General features: G+C 40.5%; 2 protein-coding genes across 3 annotated transcripts in view; both read right to left on the reverse strand.

Moving 5' to 3' along the window:
- Positions 1-724: 724 nt before the first annotated feature.
- On the reverse strand, positions 725-3,518 carry LOC126354161 (nicotinamide riboside kinase 1). The gene has a single exon (XM_050003581.1). The coding sequence runs from the start codon at positions 3,516-3,518 to the stop codon at positions 2,871-2,873; it is 648 nt and encodes a 215-aa protein (XP_049859538.1). The 3' UTR covers positions 725-2,870.
- Positions 725-19,694, reverse strand: part of LOC126354162 (uncharacterized) — a 45,816-nt gene continuing 26,846 nt past the window's right edge. For both annotated transcript variants that reach the window (XM_050003582.1, XM_050003583.1), the window contains 2 exons: positions 18,167-18,288; positions 725-4,023 (listed from right to left, as the gene is read on the reverse strand). In XM_050003582.1, coding sequence (XP_049859539.1) covers positions 3,907-4,023; positions 18,167-18,288 — 239 coding nt within the window. In that variant the 3' untranslated portion in view covers positions 725-3,906. The remainder of the gene's footprint in view (positions 4,024-18,166; positions 18,289-19,694) is intronic.

Raw genomic sequence — 19,694 nt, forward strand, 5'->3', positions numbered from 1 at the left:
CTCTCTCTCTCTCTCTCTCTCTCTCTCTCTCTCTTTCTCTCTCTCTCTCTCTCTCTCACACACACTCCCCCCCCCCCCCCCCATAGTTCCCTTGGAAAGTGCTAGGATCAATATTAGTCACTTCTATTAATCACACTTTACATTCTGCACCTGTGTTAGCACAATGATACCAAAAATTAGTAAACTCTTGGCTGTCAGAATGTAGACTTGACCCTCTGGCTTATTCATTCAATATTTAGTGGCAACTTGCTCTCAGATTACACACACATATAACACTTAACAGTCCTACCGTCTTGTTAACGCACCCAAGTTTCACTTGTGGGACTATTCCGCTTTCGCTCACACAGAATACCACACTCTCTTCTTATGGTGAAATTTCTACTGCAATTGACCATTCGACTTCTCACAACTGTGTGTGCTCTACCTTTATAAAATCATTGTATGAAACACACACTATCTAGAAAGTCAATTAACTCAACTGTTCTTTTTAAACATTCTCTTCTTGGCACTGCACCAACAGCTTCTCTGAAATTTCTTTGCATCTCACCAATCCTATCTGTCCACATGGCAATTAGTTCATTGTGCCCTTGTCCCAAATTCATCATAAAAAAAGGGGGGTAGTCTCATATTCACATATTAAACTGTGGCTGCTGAAAATGTTTTTACATTGTTTAATAGATTAATACAAGGGTCGCCTTACATTTACAAATGAAGCTTTGGCTACTGAAGTTTCGTACAAATTTATTTTGAAGAATTCCAAAGGGTATTGTAAACAATACTTTCATTCGAATAGGCTCAAGAGTTTCTGATATGCAGAAGTGCTCAATACATTATCGATCTTGCTTGAACAGTCATGTGATATTTGAAGCAAGTAACTATGATTTAGCCATTACAACAACCTAATGCTCTCCTTAAAAATTAACAATAGTATTAGATTCTATCAACTTACAAACTTTTGTTTTATTTGGACAGGTGTGCAATAAAAGCTCTCATACAATATACAAATACATTTATGCTGGTTTCTAAGTAAAGGTAACGTTCGAAGGCAAAAATCTTGTTCTTCCAAGAACATCACTTGATTCTGTACCCAATAATTTACCAAGAGGATTGCAAATGAGAAATTCCATCACTGTTATACATTAGAATACCAGGGAAAATGACACTAGCTTTTAATCAGCTTTAGAACAAGATGGTGAAATTCAGATGAAATGAGAAAGAAAATTAATCCAGAACTAAATACCTAACAGACAAAATAAAATGCATTAAATTGATCACAATTGTTGTCGCAAGAATAAATTACACCGGAAATGATAAATTACAGAAGAAAGACATGTTGCAGAGGTAGTACCAACAGATGTCAGCTAAATGCGGGACTGAATTGTATCTGCAATCTTTTATTTATGTACCACAAGCACAGCTCTATGGAAGCGTTCGAGGGGGAAGAATGTCACCTGGTTGGCTGATGTCTACAATGAGTAGCAGGGGAAGGGGGTGAGGGGACCACATGAGAGGGTAGCAAATTTCGTCGTGCTGCAAACCACGGGAATCTATACTGTGTACTTTGACTTTTTATGAAAACCTACCATGTATAAACTTCAGTCTGCCTGAATTAATTTGAACTCAGAATCAAACTGACTTTAAAATTTGACAAATAGTCAAGAAAAGCATACATTTCTGCAGCATATGCTAAAAGTATAGATTGGGTCCAGTGGTGTAGTTACATATTTTACAGTATTGTTGTCGAGGGCTGACAGGAATAACAGAGGGTATGTCAGGTGGCAGGTTCTAAGCAGTCAATGAGAGAGTGGCGGGCAGAGTGTATGTTTGGAAGCATGGGACACTGCAACAGTCTCTCGTCACGACATCACTACAGATGCGAAATCTGCTGTGTGTTCAGAAAAAAACAAAATCAAAAATACCAATGTAAGGGGTGTATCAAAAGAATCATCCTATTTTTAAAAATTGGAACTATTATGTTATTTGAGATATGTGTGTGACCAAAGTACTGTTGGAAAGAGCAAATTCTTGTTTTACACGGTTCCCGCTAGGTAGCAGCAATGTGCTCCCACTTTAGTATTAGTAAAAACGGTGTCGGGACAACAGAAATCTTTTGTGTTCTACATTTTGCATAGTGAGGGTCAGTAATAACTGTAAAGTGTGACTTTCATGCTAGGTATGTGTGGATCTCCCTACAGCACAGAGCATTACACGGTGGAATGAACAATTTCGAGAAACCATTTGTTTGTGTAAAGGCAAATCGTCAGGCTGTCCCCCGAGTGTCTGACAGACACTGAATGCATCTGGCATGGTTTCACAAGGAGTCTGCAGAAATCAGTTCACAGTGCAGCTCCACTTGCTCGGTCATCAAGAACTGTGAAACTAAAAGTGAAATGTCCAATAAATAGGCTACTGAGTGTAAAAGGTGAATGAAATAATTTGCTATTACAACATGTGTAAAAGGCCATGCCCATTATATTGCACATCAAGACTGAAAGGGGGTTATCTACTGCATTCTTTATATGAAATTACAGAATTTTGAAGCTGCGATATTATCAAAGGACTACAGTGTTGTAGAAGGAAACAAATATTTGGGAAATAGGGAAATCTGATTCCATGTGCAAATTGATTATTTATTTTGAAGAACATCCTGTTAAAATTGCTATGTCTTGACATAGATGTCTAAAAACACAACATTATAATCTAGTTTTTATTTAACTTCCATCTTGTTTGTGGATCTGTACATTGAGAAATTATATGTTATATTTTCTCAATTTTGAATTTCTTGTACAGTGACTTAGAAAGTTTTGTGAACACAATAAAATAGTCATTGCTACATGAATCTCAAGAAAATTAGAGATAAATCAAATAGTTCACATGGTAATTTTCTTATATTTCATCATGTCAAGAAATATATTAGACACAACTTGCCTCACATCATTTGTACCATCTATAATATGAACATCAGCAACAGTCTGAAAAACTTCATCTCTGTGTTTTTCATACTCAGGCCAAACACACACATCAAAATAACCAGGTACATCAGGGGGATCATAGACACGAACTTTCCTTCTTTCCCAGCATTGATCCCTGGTGAGTGTTAAATAATATTTTAAGTGACAAATTTCCACAATCGGCTGATAATTCAATACCAAAAATCCTTCAATTATTAAGATGTGAAATGGTAATTCACCTGCTAAAGCTTCAAAATTCATCAGTGGTAGGTCATTACTACTTTTTTCTTCGTGTATTTTGCAATGGCTAAAATGCTGCAGGAAATTAAACTGGGTAATTCTTTTAATGTCTGCCCACATTTTGTTCATATCAACACTTGACATTATCTCCCAGTTTATGTGGTTAAGTGTTGGGATCCATGTATGCTTGCTGCTATCTGGAGGCAGAAAATAGTCATCCTGGCACAAGAGACATGAACCTGGAAGGCTTTCATGCAAAGAACGTGCAACTGTCGTCTTCCCACCACACGTTACACCTGAGACGCCAATTACAAGCCACTTTTTCATGGCTGGTGAATTGCATATACAGTAAAAACTATTAGCCCTCCAATAAAACCAAGTCCCATGAAAGCAGGGATCAAAAGAGCATAATGAACAGATGGAAACAGAAGCCTAAGAGGATGTCCATCATCAACAAAGGGTAGAGCTATAACCCAAACAGTGTAAAGAAAGTAAAATAAACTACTGAACAAAATGAATATTTTTCCAAGTAAAGCGTCACGCATTGTTCGACAGTTAAGCACACACGCCTATAGACTTCCAAGATAACAAATAGTTAAAAGCCATACTTTTGCTTTCTGAAAACATCCCATTAGAAAACAGTCAGTACTGTAACTACAATAATACGATGACAATATTTCTTTAGCGATTCTAAACGGCTGTTATACACAATGATCTACGTATCAATGTATTCCTCTTCAAAGTTCTTAAAATCTTCCTCTGTAAAAACAGTTGTGTCTTCAGTTTTCAGATTCTTATCTCCTTTAGTGCATTTACTTGCTCGCTCAAGGATCTGTAAAAGACAAAGCATAAATTTAGTAATATTTTACTGATGCCATGTTGGTATTCTTAAGTAGAAACATATTGTTGACAATTAATATGCTCCCATTTTAGCAACAATTATTTAAAATTGGTTTGACCAGAATACACATTCCATCCACAGTTAAAATAAAATACAATAAAATATTAGAGAGGGGGGAGAGGGTGAGAGAAAAAACACGGTGACAGACCAGACTCCTAGCCCCTAGCTCATGGTATAGATCTGGAATCTAGATCTACATCCATACTCCGCAAGCCACCTGACGGTGTGTGGCGGAGGGTACCCTGAGTACCTGCATCGGTTCTCCCTTCTATTCCAGTCTCGTATTGTACGTGGAAAGAAGGATTGTCGGTATGCTTCTGTGTGGGCTCTAATCTCTCTGATTTTATCCTCATGGTCTCTTCGCGAGATATACATAGGAGGGACCAATATACTGCTTGACTCTTCGGTGCAGGTATGTTCTCGAAACTAACAAAAGCCCGTACCGAGCTACTGAGTGTCTCTCCTGCAGAGTCTTCCACTGGAGTTTATCTATCATCTCCGTAACGCTTTCGCAATTACTAAATGATCCTGTAACGAAGCGCGCTGCTCTCCGTTGGATCTTCTCTATATCTTCTATCAACCCTATCTGGTGCGGATCCCACACTGCTGAGCAGTATTCAAGCAGTGGGCAAACAAGCGTACTGTAACCTACTTCCTTTGTTGTCAGATTGCATTTCCTTAGGATTCTTCCAATGAATCTCAGTCTGGCATCTGCTTTACCAACGATCAACTTTATATGATCATTCCATTTTAAATCACTCCTAATGCGTACTCCCAGATAATTTATGGAATTAACTGCTTCCAGTCGTTGACCTGCTATTTTGTAGCTAAATGATAAGGGACCTATCTTTCTATGTATTCGCATCACATTACACTTGTCTACATTGAGATTCAATTGCCATTCCGTGCACCATGCGTCAATTCACTGCAGATCCTCCTGCATTTCAGTACAATTTTCCGCTGTTGCAACCTCTCGATACACCACAGCATCATCTGCAAAAAGCCTCAGTGAACTTCCGATGTCATCCACCAGGTCATTTATGTATATTGTGAATAAAACCAAACTTGACTAACAACTATGGAACACAACTCAGATTCATCTTAAATAAGCATATGATGATGTGATCTGTTAGTAAGTCTTTCTGCTATGGGAGGGTGAAGAACGTGCAAGCTATACTAAATGGGATGTGGTGCAGGTCGACCAGTGGTAGGATATTGGGTCATCAGGGCGAGAAAGTAACCAGTAATCATGCAATAGTCAAGTTACTTTCACACAACTTTATTCATAACATGATACATACATACATACATAAAATCTAGCAGTCAATGTCCTGTCAGCCTACCACCTGATGGGGCGCGTATGATCTGCGACTGTTGACAACACCACCACAGCCGACAGGTGTGGCCAGCTGTATAAGCGACTGATGACCCCCACATGTGGAAACAGCAGACGCAGGGATGATTGTTCGATGTGGGGGACGGGGTGCATGTTCTTGTACTCTAATTCAACGTCTATACTCTGCAAACCATTGTAAAGTGCATGGCAGAGGGTACATCCCTTTGTACTAGTTATTAGGTTTTTCTCCCGTTCCATTCGCATATTGAGTGTGGGAAGAATGACTGACTGAATGCCTCTGAACACACTGTATTTATTCTCATCTTGTCCACAAGATCCCTATGTTAGCGATTTGCAGGTGGTTGTAGTCTATTACTAGAGCCATCATTTAAAGCCAGTTCTTGGAACTGTTGCAGACTTACTCGCAATAGTTTTAAATCTTCAAGAGTCAGCCAGTTCAGTTTCTTCAGTATCTTTTCCGGAGATCAAGCAATCCTGTAACCATATGTTCTGCCCTTCTCTGAATACATTCATTATTCCCTGTTCATCTTATTTGGTAAGGATCCCACACACTCGAGCAATATTCTAGAATGGGTCACACAAGTGCTTTGTACACAATTTCTTTTGTAGACTGATTGCACTTTTATTTCACCAATTAACTGAAGTCTCCCACTTGCTTTACCCACAACAGAACCTATGTGATCATTCCATTTCATATCACTACTAAGTGTCACACCCAGGTATTTGTATGAGCTGACCAATTCCTAAGGTGACTTAATGATGTTATAGGACACTACGTTTTTTTCATTTTGTGAAGTGCACAATTTTACATTTTTGAACATTTAAAGCAAGTCTTCACGCAATTTTGAAATCATGATCTGACTGAATATTTATGCAGGACAGCACTTCATTATAGATAACTGCATCACCTGTAAAAAGTCTGAGGTTAATGTTAATACTATCTGCAAGGTCATTAATATACAACATCAACAACAAGGATCCCAATACACTTCCCTGGGCCACACTCGAAATTACTTCTACATCTGATGATGACTTTCCATCCAAGACAACATGCTGTGTCCTTCCTACTGAAAGTTTCTCAACCCAACTTCACACATACCACATACGATCATACTTTTGACCATAAGTGTAGGTGTGGTACTGACTCAAATGCTTCTTGGAAATCAAGAAAGACTGCATCTATCTGCCTGCCTTAATCTGTAGCTTTCAATATGTCATGTGAGTTGGACTTCAGATGATTGATGTTTTCAGAATGAATGCTGGTTGGCATGGAGAAGATCATTCTGTTTCAAGTATCTCATCATATTTGAACTCAGAGTACATCCTAAGATTCTACAACAAATTGATGTCAAGGATATTAGATGGTAGTTTTGTTGATCACCTCTACTACCCTTACTGTAGGAAAGAATGACCTGGGAACAATGCTGCAAATTGTGAGCTTCATTGAAACTCCATGCGCACCTTCTCTGCCAGTCACTGGAATGACCCAAGTATCACCTCTGAGCCCAGATGACAGGCATCATTTGTTCCAATGTGTGCCACAATCTGCAGCTGCCTGCACCATGTTCCCTCAATGACTTCCTGAATAACCTCTTCAACTTTTTGAGTGAGGACCCCAGGCATGCAATACGAGTGCATATGGTGTCCTTTGTTGCTACTTGCCTAAGGGATACCATCATTCGCTGTATATTTTGAACTGCCTATGATTAATAGACCCCTACCCTTTTGTGTTTGCCTTGTCTTGACACCAGACAAAACAGGTTTCCTTAAAACAAGTGAAGTGAGTCCCATTGGTTCAATTTCAGTTTCAGTGAAACAGAGCAACAAACTCGTTGGTTAGGTGGATTTTTAAAACATTCTAGGTCCTGCCTGATCCCCATCAACCCCGTACACGATGCCTAATTCTACCACTGAAATGCCACTCACAGTCAAGTGGACGGACAATGTAAGATTCTGTACTTCCTGCACAGGAGACAGGATTCACAGGAGCATATAGTACACGAGGTACCACCAATATTGGTACCACAGGTACATAACACTCAGGAGCTCTTCCAACACACCAATTCACTTTGGTGTTCACATACCTTACAACTGTAACGGAATACTAGCTTGCTAAGGGGCTCAAGTTGACCAGCAACACCATTCACACCACCTTGCACAACCTCCAGCTCACTGCCCACATTGACGAGCCAAACAAACTACCGCCGATTGTAGTCACTGCAAAGTGTGATGTCTTACTCGACTTCCAACCCACATTGCAGCCAAAGATGACATAAGATCTAAACTGACACACACACCCTGACCATCATCTACTCTCTGATGGTTTATGCACAACACATTTGCAAATGTTACAGTAAAACAAAATATTATTAAATTCAACAGCATATTCCAACAGGAACCATCTTTCATAGTTTTAATCTGTACAGACAAAAGGTGCACCACATCCACAGTGTTTCTCTCAAACCAATACAACACACGTCTGGTGAAAGTTGTTTCTTTTGTTAAGTCCCACATAAACAAAGTGCATCTGATAGTATCGAAGATTGGACATGTGGGTAATGCAACAATCAGCAATACTCTCAATAATGATCACAATTTGGATTAATAAATATTACAACTCCAACAGATTTTTTTATTGTTGACAATACAGTCTGTGTGCACTGAGTTTCCTTAATTATTTACCCACCATAATCTGTTGAAAAGGTTGCTCCATTTATAAAGACTGAAATATTGTTTATCTAAACACAGTTCAGTTCAGATGTATTACTTGTATGAAATGTTTGCGCTATTGCTGGACACTCGGTGAAGTGAGCCTCGCAACAGGTAAACACACTACCATTTATACAGCCATTACATTTTATATAGACCTCAACCCCTATAGATAAAGTAATAATGAAATTTGAAGTTAAGCATTCCCAGAAAGAAACGTGAATCCATTTACAAAATGTTATGAGGTCAGACGATTACTCACTAACAGAAATAATTAGAAGTGCCATATGATGATGTTGCGTAGACATGAAAGTTTCATTCTTTACCAAGGTATGCAAAATGTGTCTTTCTTTGAGTGTGTGTGTGTGTGTGTGTGTGTGTGTGTGTGTAACTGAAGGTGAGACTGCTGAACAGGGTTATTAGATCAGTAGAATTCGGACTTCTGTAAATTTATTTTTTGTATGGCAAACATTTTAGAAAAGTGTTTCCGAAACAAAAGAATAGCTATACATACATTACTAAGCTACTAAATACCAACACTTCAAACACAGGTCTCCTACATAATACAATACAAATGACAAGCTACACATGAATATCAAGGTTTTTTTATAAAGTTTGTCACCCCCACTTGTCACTGTTAGGAAATCTTCAAAAAGATCCTTGGAGGTACCTGTGTGACATGCTGATGCAACATTAGCAACTGTGTCATCCAACCCTAGTCACAAGATTTGCTTCACTTGTGGAAAGTGACTTGACTTCTTCCATGGCCCATTCTGATGTTTTGTTTCATTTTGTTTTGTTTTAGGACACAAAAACAGATACAGTAATATGCACCCATATCTCAACCATACAACAGTAAGACGAAAAAGGAGTTAAAAGTGACGACACGTTAAGGCCAATCAAGAAGGAAAGATAGCTGAAAACAGGGACTACCTCTTGGAGAATGGTCCATGAAACATGCCATAGAGACAATGGAGAACTTGAGCTAAAGATTAAATGTCCTTTGCCGTATTGCTAAGACAGATTAAAAGTTAAATGGGGTCAACAGCCCTTGCATCATTCGATATAACAGCTGATAACTCAGACGGCAAACATAAATTAGAATGTAAGTGGTTTAAAAAAGGGCATTCAGTCAGGAAATGGTGAACCATCAAAGGTTGATGACAATGGTTCAAATGGCTCTGAGCATTATGGGACTTAACTGCTGAGGTCATCAGTCCCCTAGAACTTAGAACTACTTAAACCTAACTAACCTAAGGACACCACACACATACAAGCCCAAGGCAGGATTCGAACCTGCGACCGTAGCAGTCGCGCGATTTCAGACTGTAGCGCCTAGAACCGCTCGGCCACTCCAGCCGGCCTGATGACAATGAGCACAGAGTGGTGGGCGATGACTAAAATTACAGTGCTCAATATGCGACCTATCTAAAACGGTCTATTCACAGCGAGATGACAGAGGTGATCAGCCAATCCACTGGGAGAAGTTTAATTCCCTGGAGCTTGTTCCCATGAAGAAAAGACCAATGGCGATGTCAAAGTGATGCCATCTGCTGACAGACAGCAGCACAGAGATGATCAGAAGGAAAGGAAGAACTAGTGGATCAAGGTAGGACGACTGCAACCTTGGCAGCAACATCAGCAGCCTCATTTCCTTCAGACCAATGTGACCGGGACTCACAAACATCACAGTGGTTCCACCAAAATGAGAAAGTGCAAGCTTTCTTGGATCCATTGCACTAAGTGATGGACTGTGTACAGCAAACAGGGTCTCTGAAGGGCAATGAGACAGTTGGAGCAAATGAAATGCCTATCTTGCTGGGGACGAGGTTTGCTGTAAATACTGAGCAGTATTCCGGAAAATGATTCTGAAAATTGTCGGTGCTAAATATGAAGGTACACCAGACACCATGGTCAGTCTGAGAGCCATTGGTGTACACAAAGGTACAATTGCGAAGTTCCATGCAAAGTTTGAAAAACTTACAGCGATATAGTCTGGAATAGTGTCCTTAGTGAGGGAATGAAGCCCAAGTTGGACACGAGCCACCGCACAGAGGCAAGATGGTGAAGGGTTCACATCCACTGGGAAGCTGGCAGGTAGAGTGAAGTTAAGCTGCCAGAGTAATAGCGAAAAGAGAACCTCAGGATGTAGCAGAGATGAGGAACGTGCCCCTTGCTGGCGGTCAAAGGAGTCTAAGTAGGAGGCACAGGATGGGTGGCCAGGCATGGCAAACAAACCACATGTGTATCCACTGAGGAGACTATCGAGTAGGTATGACAGCAACAGTCCTGCAGCTTCTGCATACAGACTCTCACTGGGCTAGTGTAAAAGGCACCACTGGCCAAACGGACACAATGATGGTGGATTGTGTTTAGACAGTATAATATGGGTGGAGATGCAGATGCACAAACAAAACACCCGTATTCTAGTTTCGAACAGACAAGGGATCAATACACAAGGAGGAGGGTGGTCATATCCGCTCCCCACGAAACACAGCTGAGGACACATAGGACATTAAGGGATCAGGTACAGTGAGTGGCCAGTAAGACACGTGGGTGGCCCAAGAAAGTTTCCTATCATGCATAAGTCCGAGGAATTTTGTAATTTCAGTGAACAGAAGATCAACATGCCCAAGATGTTGAGACTGTGGAAGAAACCTACTGCACCACCAGAAATTCATACAAAAAGTTTTGTCAGTGGAAAAGTGAAAGTCACTGTCGGTGCTCCAAGAGTAAAGACATTCAAGACATCACTGAAGACACTGCTCAAGGAGACAAGTCCATGGAGAACTGCAACAGACCACAAAATTATCAACAAAAAGGGCGTCAGAGATGCCTGGCGGGAGGGAAACCATAAGAGGGTTGATGGTGACAGCAAAGAAGACAACACTCAGGATGGAATCCTGAGGAACACCGTTTTCCTGGGTAAAGGCTTCTGGCAAGGCAGAACACACACATACTGTGAAAACTAAGTCTTTTAAAAATTCCTGAAGGAAATACGGCAGGCCGCCTCAGAAGCCCCACCTGTTGAGAGTGTGGATGATACCAGTCCTCAAACAGGCGTCGTAGCTTTCTCCAAATCAAAAGACATGACCACGATCTGGTAATTCCAGCAGAAAACCATTCGTGACATGGTCTGACAAAGGGACAAGACGGTCAACTGCAGAATGGCACGATTTGAGCCACCATACTAGCCAGCCACGAATCTTACATTCCATCACAGCAAACACTGCTGATGAGAGAAATGAAGCGGTAGCTACAAGAAAGGTGTTTGTCCTTAGCGGGCTAAGGTATGGTTATGGCACTGGCCTCACGCCAGTGACTGGGAAACGTCCTCTTCCCAGATGCGATTGTATGTGTGAAGGAGAAGTGCCTGCCCACAAGAGAATAGTGCTGTAACATCTGAATGAACATTGTCCGGCGCTGGGGTGGAGGATCGGGATGAAGTGAGCGTGATTTAGCTCCCTCATAGTAAAAGCGGCAATTTAGCACTCACGAATCTGAGAGGAGAAGGGTATTGCCCGAGCCACCTCCACTCATTTCCTACAGTGGAAGGCAGGGTGATAATGGGTGGAGCTCGAAATCTCTGCAAAATAACAGCCCTAGGTGTTGGAGATAGCAATAGGGTCCACTATGACACTGCTATAGTCAGGCCAGAAATTGGGAAATGAACCCAGGTCCCAGAGTGCCATCAGAGACTACATCACGTGACAGAAGCAGCAGTAGAACAGGTAAAAGAACTAGTATATGAACTCCAGCTAGCTCTTTTGCTATCTCGAAGAAGGCAATGAAACTGCCCACAGAACTGTGTCCCAGTCTCTTGGTGGACTGAGGCAGCAGAGACTACATCACGTGACAGAAGCAGCAGTAGAACAGGTAAAAGAACTAGTATATGAACTCCAGCTAGCTCTTTTGCTATCTCGAAGAAGGCAATGAAACTGCCCACAGAACTGTGTCCCAGTCTCTTGGTGGACTGAGGCATGCCACAACGCAATTCACGTTCAAAGGTGTGCACCCTGCATTTTTAACCATCATCCTATGACGGGGAACTGCACTCATACACTGAAGCATCAAAGAAACTGGTATAAGCATGTGTATTCAAATACAGAGATATGAAAGCAGGCAAAATATGGCGCAGCAGTTGGCAACAACTACATAAGACAAAGTGTCTGGCACAGTTGTCAGAGCAGTCACTGCTGCTACAATGGCAGGTTATCAAGAATTAAGTGAAATTAAATGTGGTGTTATAGTCAGTGCACGAGCAATGGGACAGCATCTCTGAGGTAGAGATGAAGGAAGGTTTTCCTGTACGCCCATTTTTTGAGTGTACCATGAATATCAAGAATCCTGTAAAACATCAAATCTCCAACATCACTGCAGCTGGAAAAAGATCCTGCAAGAATGTGACTGACGACGACTTGAGAAAATCATCCAGCGTGACAGAATTGCAATCCTCCTGCAAATTGGTGCAGATTGCAATGCTGGGCCATCAACAAGTGTCAGCGTGTGAACCAGTCAACATAATTTCATTGATACGGGCTTTTGGAACTGAAGGCCCACTCATGTACCCTTTATGACTGCACAATACAAAGTTTTACACCTCGTCTGGGCCCGTCAACATTGACATTGGACTGTTGATGGCTGGAAACATATTGCCTGATCAGACAAGTCTTGTTTCAAATTGTATTGAGTGGACGGACGTGTGCGAGTATGGAGGCAACCTAAGGCTGGAGGATCCTGCTCCATGAGATCTACAGAGGTGTTTGCATTCTCCCTCTGCCAGTCTGCGGATTACAGGGGCAAGAAATGGTTGGCGGTGCGTACTAGCGACATGGAGTTCAGCCCTGTGAGGGTGTCGCTATGTGATACCCTCAGATAGCCGAACTCCACATAACCAGTACTGTAAGTGCCAGATGGTAAAACCCAGGAATTCCGACTACTGACACTGTTGAAGAGGATCTCCAAGTCTAAAGGAGAGGACTGTTTGCCTTTGTTTGGTTTTTGGAGTCTTTGTGGCTGGCAGATTAAGATTCAGATATTTGTTGGTTGGAAGGACGTGAAAAGTATCTGCAGGGGTCTTCTTTCCGTACTGTCTGACCTGCTGGTTTTGTAGCAGGTGATTTCACCATGAGAGCTGAAAATTTTTGTCTTGTTGCAAAGCTGGACGAGGAGAGAGATGCTCGGTGATTTTACAACCACAGTGCTGAATTTGAGGCTGCGAGTCTGTGTGGCCAGGTCCTTGAGTGAGATGTAGCAAGAATGTTACTGTAAGTGTCAGGTGGCAAAACCCAGGACTTCCGACTTGCCAAGAACTTGTGAGTGACAGGGTAAGGTGCCTTTCCCTTCACTCAGATCTCCTGAACAGCCCACTCATCGCGATACATGGGGCATTCTAGGGAGAAGGACTCATGGTCGTCACTGCAGCTGATACAGCAAGGAGGAGGCAGGCAATCGTCCTCATGAGCCTCCCTACCACAAGTAACACATTAGGCCAGGTTTCAACAGGATATTTGAGTGTGGTTGTAACGATGACACTGGCAGCGGCGCATCGGGTTAGGAAAGTACGGTTGGACTGTGATGATTTCATAGCCCGGTTTGCTCTTTGATGGAAGAACTACTCTATCAAATGTGAAAAAAAGACCATGTGTGGGCACTAATGATACATCAACATTTTTCATCACCTGATGGACTGCAGTGATGTTCTGATCAGAGAGGTAACTTTGGATTTCTACCTCAGACGAAAGAGAAGCCTAGTACACATGACACCACACAACTGCAAGCAGTAGTTGTGCTTGACAATCATAGTCTCCAAAAACAAAGAACCATCGCGTAAAATGAGAGCAGCATTTCACAAGGCCGGCAACTGCATAGACACCTTTCCGTATAATAAACGTGATAACTGTAGCAAAGGACTGACTCTTCAGTACGTGGAACCACAAAGAACCTAGGTGCAGCTGGGAGGGTCTTTGAATAGGGTGCCTCATACCGTTTACATTCAGTAGATGTTGACGGAGAAAAAAATGACTCGCTCATTGTGAGAAGATCCCCTTGACCGTCAGCATCTCCAATGACGCACTCCTTCCTACGGAGGATCACCCTCAGATAATGATGATGATGATAATTTGCCACTATCAAAAATGACAATGGAATGATGATTACAGTAAAAACACCCAGTCCCCAACCCGGTCAGGAATCAAACCCGTGACCCCATGATCTAGAAGCAGCAACGCCAGCCACTAGAGCACGAGCTGCGAACTAGCCCATCATAGGTAGCTCAGCCACCTTAGGTGATTGTTCACACCTCAGGTCACACCTCCCAAACTCCTGACACAGGGACCAATCAGAAATTTGGGAAGGTAACAGCTCTCCCTGAGCTGGCTTGTACCAGGGGGTATGTGCAAAGCCTACCTATCGACCCGAGGCTGCAACTTACATGTTACCCAGTTACTTGTTATGCATCCAGAGTGCGGGCTGGCCTTCAGGAGCGTTGAGGGAGGAAAAAGAAGAAGAGGAACCTCAAACCCTCAAGCAGAAGAATGACAGGAGAAGAGGAATGCAGAAAGAAAGAAAGAAAGAAAGAAAGAAAGAAAGAAACAAAGAAAGAAAATGATGTGACTGTTCTGATGTTAGGGTATTGAAATGTCGTGTGGCTAGGGCCTCCCGTCGGGTAGACCGTTTGCCTGGTGCAGGTCTTTCGAGTTGACGCCACTTGGCGACCTGCGCGTCGATGAGGATGAAATGATGATGATTTGGACAACACAACAACCAGTCCCTGAGCGGAGAAAATCTCCGACCCAGCCGGGAATCGAACCCAGGCCCTTAAGATTGACAGTGTCACGCTGACCACTCAGCTACCGGGGCGGACGTTAGGGTATTGAAAAATCAGGACATATTCCCAAAAATACCACAGACATGTTTCCTAAGGAAGGGCAAAAAGAGTAGCAGGAGGATACACATGCAGCATGGAAGGGAAAAGTGCTGCAAAGGCTGTGGGCCCTTGGTACCCAAGTACGAACTCACCAAAGAGTGAGTTTCAGGCATTGTGGAGGACAGTTTTGTCACCAGCAGTGTGTCATTTACAGCAAGATTCCTGGCCATGATGAAAGTGAGAAGTCTTGATCTTTCATTTTTTTCACTCCACTGGGAATACATTATTCAATATTGAGAGGTCAGTGTTATCAACGATTTTCTGATATTCACACAGTAGTACATATTTACATCTGATATCAGGAAGTGGGATGCGACTGAAGATAGGTAGCCAGTATGTGAGAGCAGATCATACCGACCCATTTATAATGCACATGGCATCATTAATAGTACATCTATCTTTTCCACTTATGGACTATTAAGCCAGAGAGATACACAGTCCTCTACTGTTGAAAATGCCAAACCAATGAGCGTCTGCTGACAATTCCCCAACTAAGGCCACAGAGCTTATGAAGGATGTTATTTCTGCTTGAGAGCTACACAGATGTTAGCATGATCACAAGGTATTGTTGATGCCTGTTACGACAAAGTTTGTCTTCCTAAGGGAAGAGATCACAGACTGTGTGTGGCAGTCTACTGAACAGGTGGAAACAGAATTTATATCTTATTTGAGTTAAGATGCAACCTCAATTTAAAGTACTGGCTTAAGATCTCTAGATCAGGAGTTAGGAATTCTTTAAATTTTTCAGAGTTTTTGTGCTATTCCCAACAATTAGAGACATGAAAATTTTACTAAGATGATAGCGCAAAAAATGAGAAATTTGTGGTTTTTAGTAAAATAACATGAAATCGGTGGTTTTTATGAAATATCTCATATTTTGGCAGAAACAAACTCTGAATTTTGCAAAAAATAACACAGACAAATGAGATAGTTCAACATTTAAAATGTTTCATTCCTAACAATGAAATGTACTCTTATCATGCAAAATAAAGCAAATACAGTTACATCACTGAAAATAACGTAAGTAATAACATAATTTTAAGAAGCTTTAAAACTGTAGAAAGATGTTCAGTGTCCCTTGAAGATAATTCCTCAGAGTACTTAACATTTATTCTACAAAATGAGTTCCACATTGTGGATTAACCCTTTCTACCATCTGAGTAGAGCCTACATTCAAATATTGATACAGCAAAATTCAGCTGTAAGAGGAATATGATGTAAAATTGAAACACTTGTAGTTTACTGATTCCTTCATTATGCAAATCAGTTTGCCTTGAGGTGCAGGCGAATGGTAACAGCAGGGAATGGAATAAATGTAGTGCAGTAAGGCTTAGAACATACAGAATTCATAAAGGAAATATCATTTTTGTACTGGGTAGTAGAGTTGAGTGGTTGGCCTCACACTGGATGGTGGCCTTGATTTGCCCATTAGAGTGAAGTTTAGCTGTTGTGACACCAGGGAACATAGAGCATCGTATGTTTGCTCTCCAATGCTTTTTCATAAACACTGAGTCTGTAATGAACACACAACACAACTTTTGCATCCATTTTAATATTTTTGTCCACTGAACTGTTCCAGACTCCACTGCCATTTATACCAAGATGTGAACAACAACCTGATCGACAGCTAGTTGTTTACAAAAGAGCAACCACAGCAACAACCAACCAAAGAATACAGTTTAGTTGCCTTCTGTTTCATTCACCATTGCCATATCGCACTGTGGACGAAAATTAAGGTTGCTGATGTTTCTACTGCCATTCGTTTTAATCAAATGTTTTCTTTCTTGTATTGATTCTTCTTCATAATATGCAAAAGAATGTTCATAGCTAATAGTGAAAGTGAGCAGCAAAGTGATACGGCTACAATGATCCTGCAAGGTGAACTCAGTACTGCAGATTAAAGGAAAACATATGAAAGAATTCAGTAACGAAATGAACAGCTGTTGCTGCCATACTGCATGTGTATCTAACAGCTAATCGACAACATTGATCCTTCAGTGTCTGTCAATCATTTTGTTATTCTGATCCAGGCACAGAGAAGGGACAAAAACTTCAACACACCTAGCCCCGAATGACAAAGGACCACTTACTTGTTAACACAACCCATCAACTTGAAAACACTGAGCAAGTTAGGTTGTCTGCAATACAAGGCCATAAGCTGCTACTTAATGTGTGCTGCAAGTCTAGGGATTAACAAATCAACAGTGCCACCAGTTCGACACTGAGTTCAATTGTCGCCCAAACAACATTCAAGTACGTCAGCAACATAGTGAAGGTAATTATGAAGCGCGTCATGTCGTTTACAAAATCATGAATAATAATAATGAAAACATGATTTTTCTTCACGTGATGAAGCCTATTTTCATTTAAATGGAACTAATAACGAACAAAACTTTAGATACTGGTATAACGGGAATTCTCTTATGTTACAAGGAGTACCCTCTATTGAGTCTGAAACTGAGAGTTCCATGTGTAGTGGGGAGTAGAGCATTAGTGGACTGTAGTTTTTTGATGGACAATGAAGCGAGTATGGTTTCATGATGGTAAAACTCCATACACAGCTCGTAATTCAATGGCTGTCTTATAAGATCAGTTTCTAGTTAACCTTACCTCCAGATATGGCCATCTCGACTGCTCCCCCCCCCCCCCCCCCAAAATCTCTTATCTAAGTTGTAAGCCTTGTTTTGAAGTGGGAGGTACAGTCAAGTCCGAAGTAAATGTTAACGAGCCACACTTTCTTGAAGATGACACTCCAGAGGAAATCTTTTGCATTCCATGTTACATGTTAACTGGCACTACTTGCAGTTTTCAAAACTGGCTACAATAATGCATACATATAAATGGCTAACATCTTAGTGACATGCACTTCAAACATAAATTTTCAATGTATACTACTTACTGTTATAAATAAAAATATTTTAAAGCAAAACTAAGTAAATCTTATTTAAAACCATCCAATTCCTATGATGGACCCTGTATATTAAAATGTTCTTTTCTATAAAAACTGTGACCTGTATTTCAATCATTTTAACAAGAAAAACTTTACAATCAGGTTTCTGTAACACTTTTTTTAGCTATACCTTATTTGCAATGGCTTGGTCTATTTGTCCATAACGTAAAATTTGCAAACGTTTCAAGTTTTCTTCTGTGAAGTTCTTTTTCAGCTGCAGTTCTTTACGGATTTCTTCCAGATTCACTACACCTGAAAATATAATGACAAAATGAATTATTATACTGGTTTAAGTCAGTGGCGTATAACAATCATGACTAAATAAAAAAATCTGACTTTGTACTATCTTCAATGTGATCTTAGTATTCGATATTAGATGTTTATTCCTTATACTACTACAGGTAACTAATACTATTTTATCTCATAAAATATGAAAGCAGAAACCAAAACAATTTCAGCTGTCTGTTATATACATATGAGGGCCAGCCTGGTGCAGATGTGACAAAGATATTTTCAAATTTTATGTTTTTTCTTATAATGGCATACACATGCAATTGTATAGGACAAGTGTGGATTTTATCCCCAAAATAGTTTTTGCAATTGTGTGTGTGATGAAAATCTCTGTCCTGGTCAATAGTGTCAATGGAAAGTGATTAAAAGTTTGATGAAGGATGTGCTCATATTCATGACAGCACATCCTGGCTGTCAGCACTTCCTTCCTTCAGTGCCACAGTTCAATGTACAGTTTGAAAGTACACTGTGTACATAACATATGTAGTATTTATATTAAAGAGAATACAGTTAAGTTGTATTAGTCATGATATGAAAAATACATATATTTGTAATGTGTATGGTTTATGTTAAAAACAGTGTGTACTGTGCATTGTTGTTCATTCTGTTACATGGGATCCAGGATCCTGGAGCAACAGTGACAGAATTGCTACACCGAAGCTGTAATGTCAATGGCAGCTTGTTACCAGTATGCACCAAGCTGGCGGCCATGCCAAGCTAGCAGACATTGTCACTGTGACAGCAGCCTTTGATCATTATTAAAACAATGTTGATATGTATTCTAAATGAAAAAAATGAAAATTTTGTACGATTTCAAATCTGTGTCAGCTACCTGTGTTATGATGCCTTCACTGCATTAAGCTGAAACTAATACATTCAAGCAATTGGTGTTACTGTAACAATGTTAATGATGTGAAAAAGTATTATGAAGACAAATAAAACTGCACAGAAGATGCTATTTATGAAAATTTTTTTTGAGAAATTATTTGCTTCATAAGTATTTGTGTTTAGTGTCTAACATAATGTAATTAAGTTTATTTTACTGAGAAGAAGAAGAATAATTGTTAGTTGAGAGACTGAGTAAAAGGAAGTGGAATATTTTTGTATTCAAAAATCTCCAGAAAAGTGACTAATTAATTGGCATGAATTTGACTGGGGTTTTGGAAGCAGTACTGGTATTTAAGATCAATTTTAGAAGGCAGTTACATTCTCTCTAAGTTATCTCTGTTTTCTGAAGTGGAAAGATGGTACATTTTTGACATTCATGTGAAGCTAGTTCTGAAATATGATGTACACAATTGCATTCATGACTGGTTAGTTGTATGCACTAACATCACTGGTTGTCTTAGCAATGGACAGCAATAACT

This window comes from Schistocerca gregaria, chromosome 3 (assembly GCF_023897955.1).
Source record: "Schistocerca gregaria isolate iqSchGreg1 chromosome 3, iqSchGreg1.2, whole genome shotgun sequence".
Lineage (NCBI taxonomy): Eukaryota > Metazoa > Arthropoda > Insecta > Orthoptera > Acrididae > Schistocerca > Schistocerca gregaria.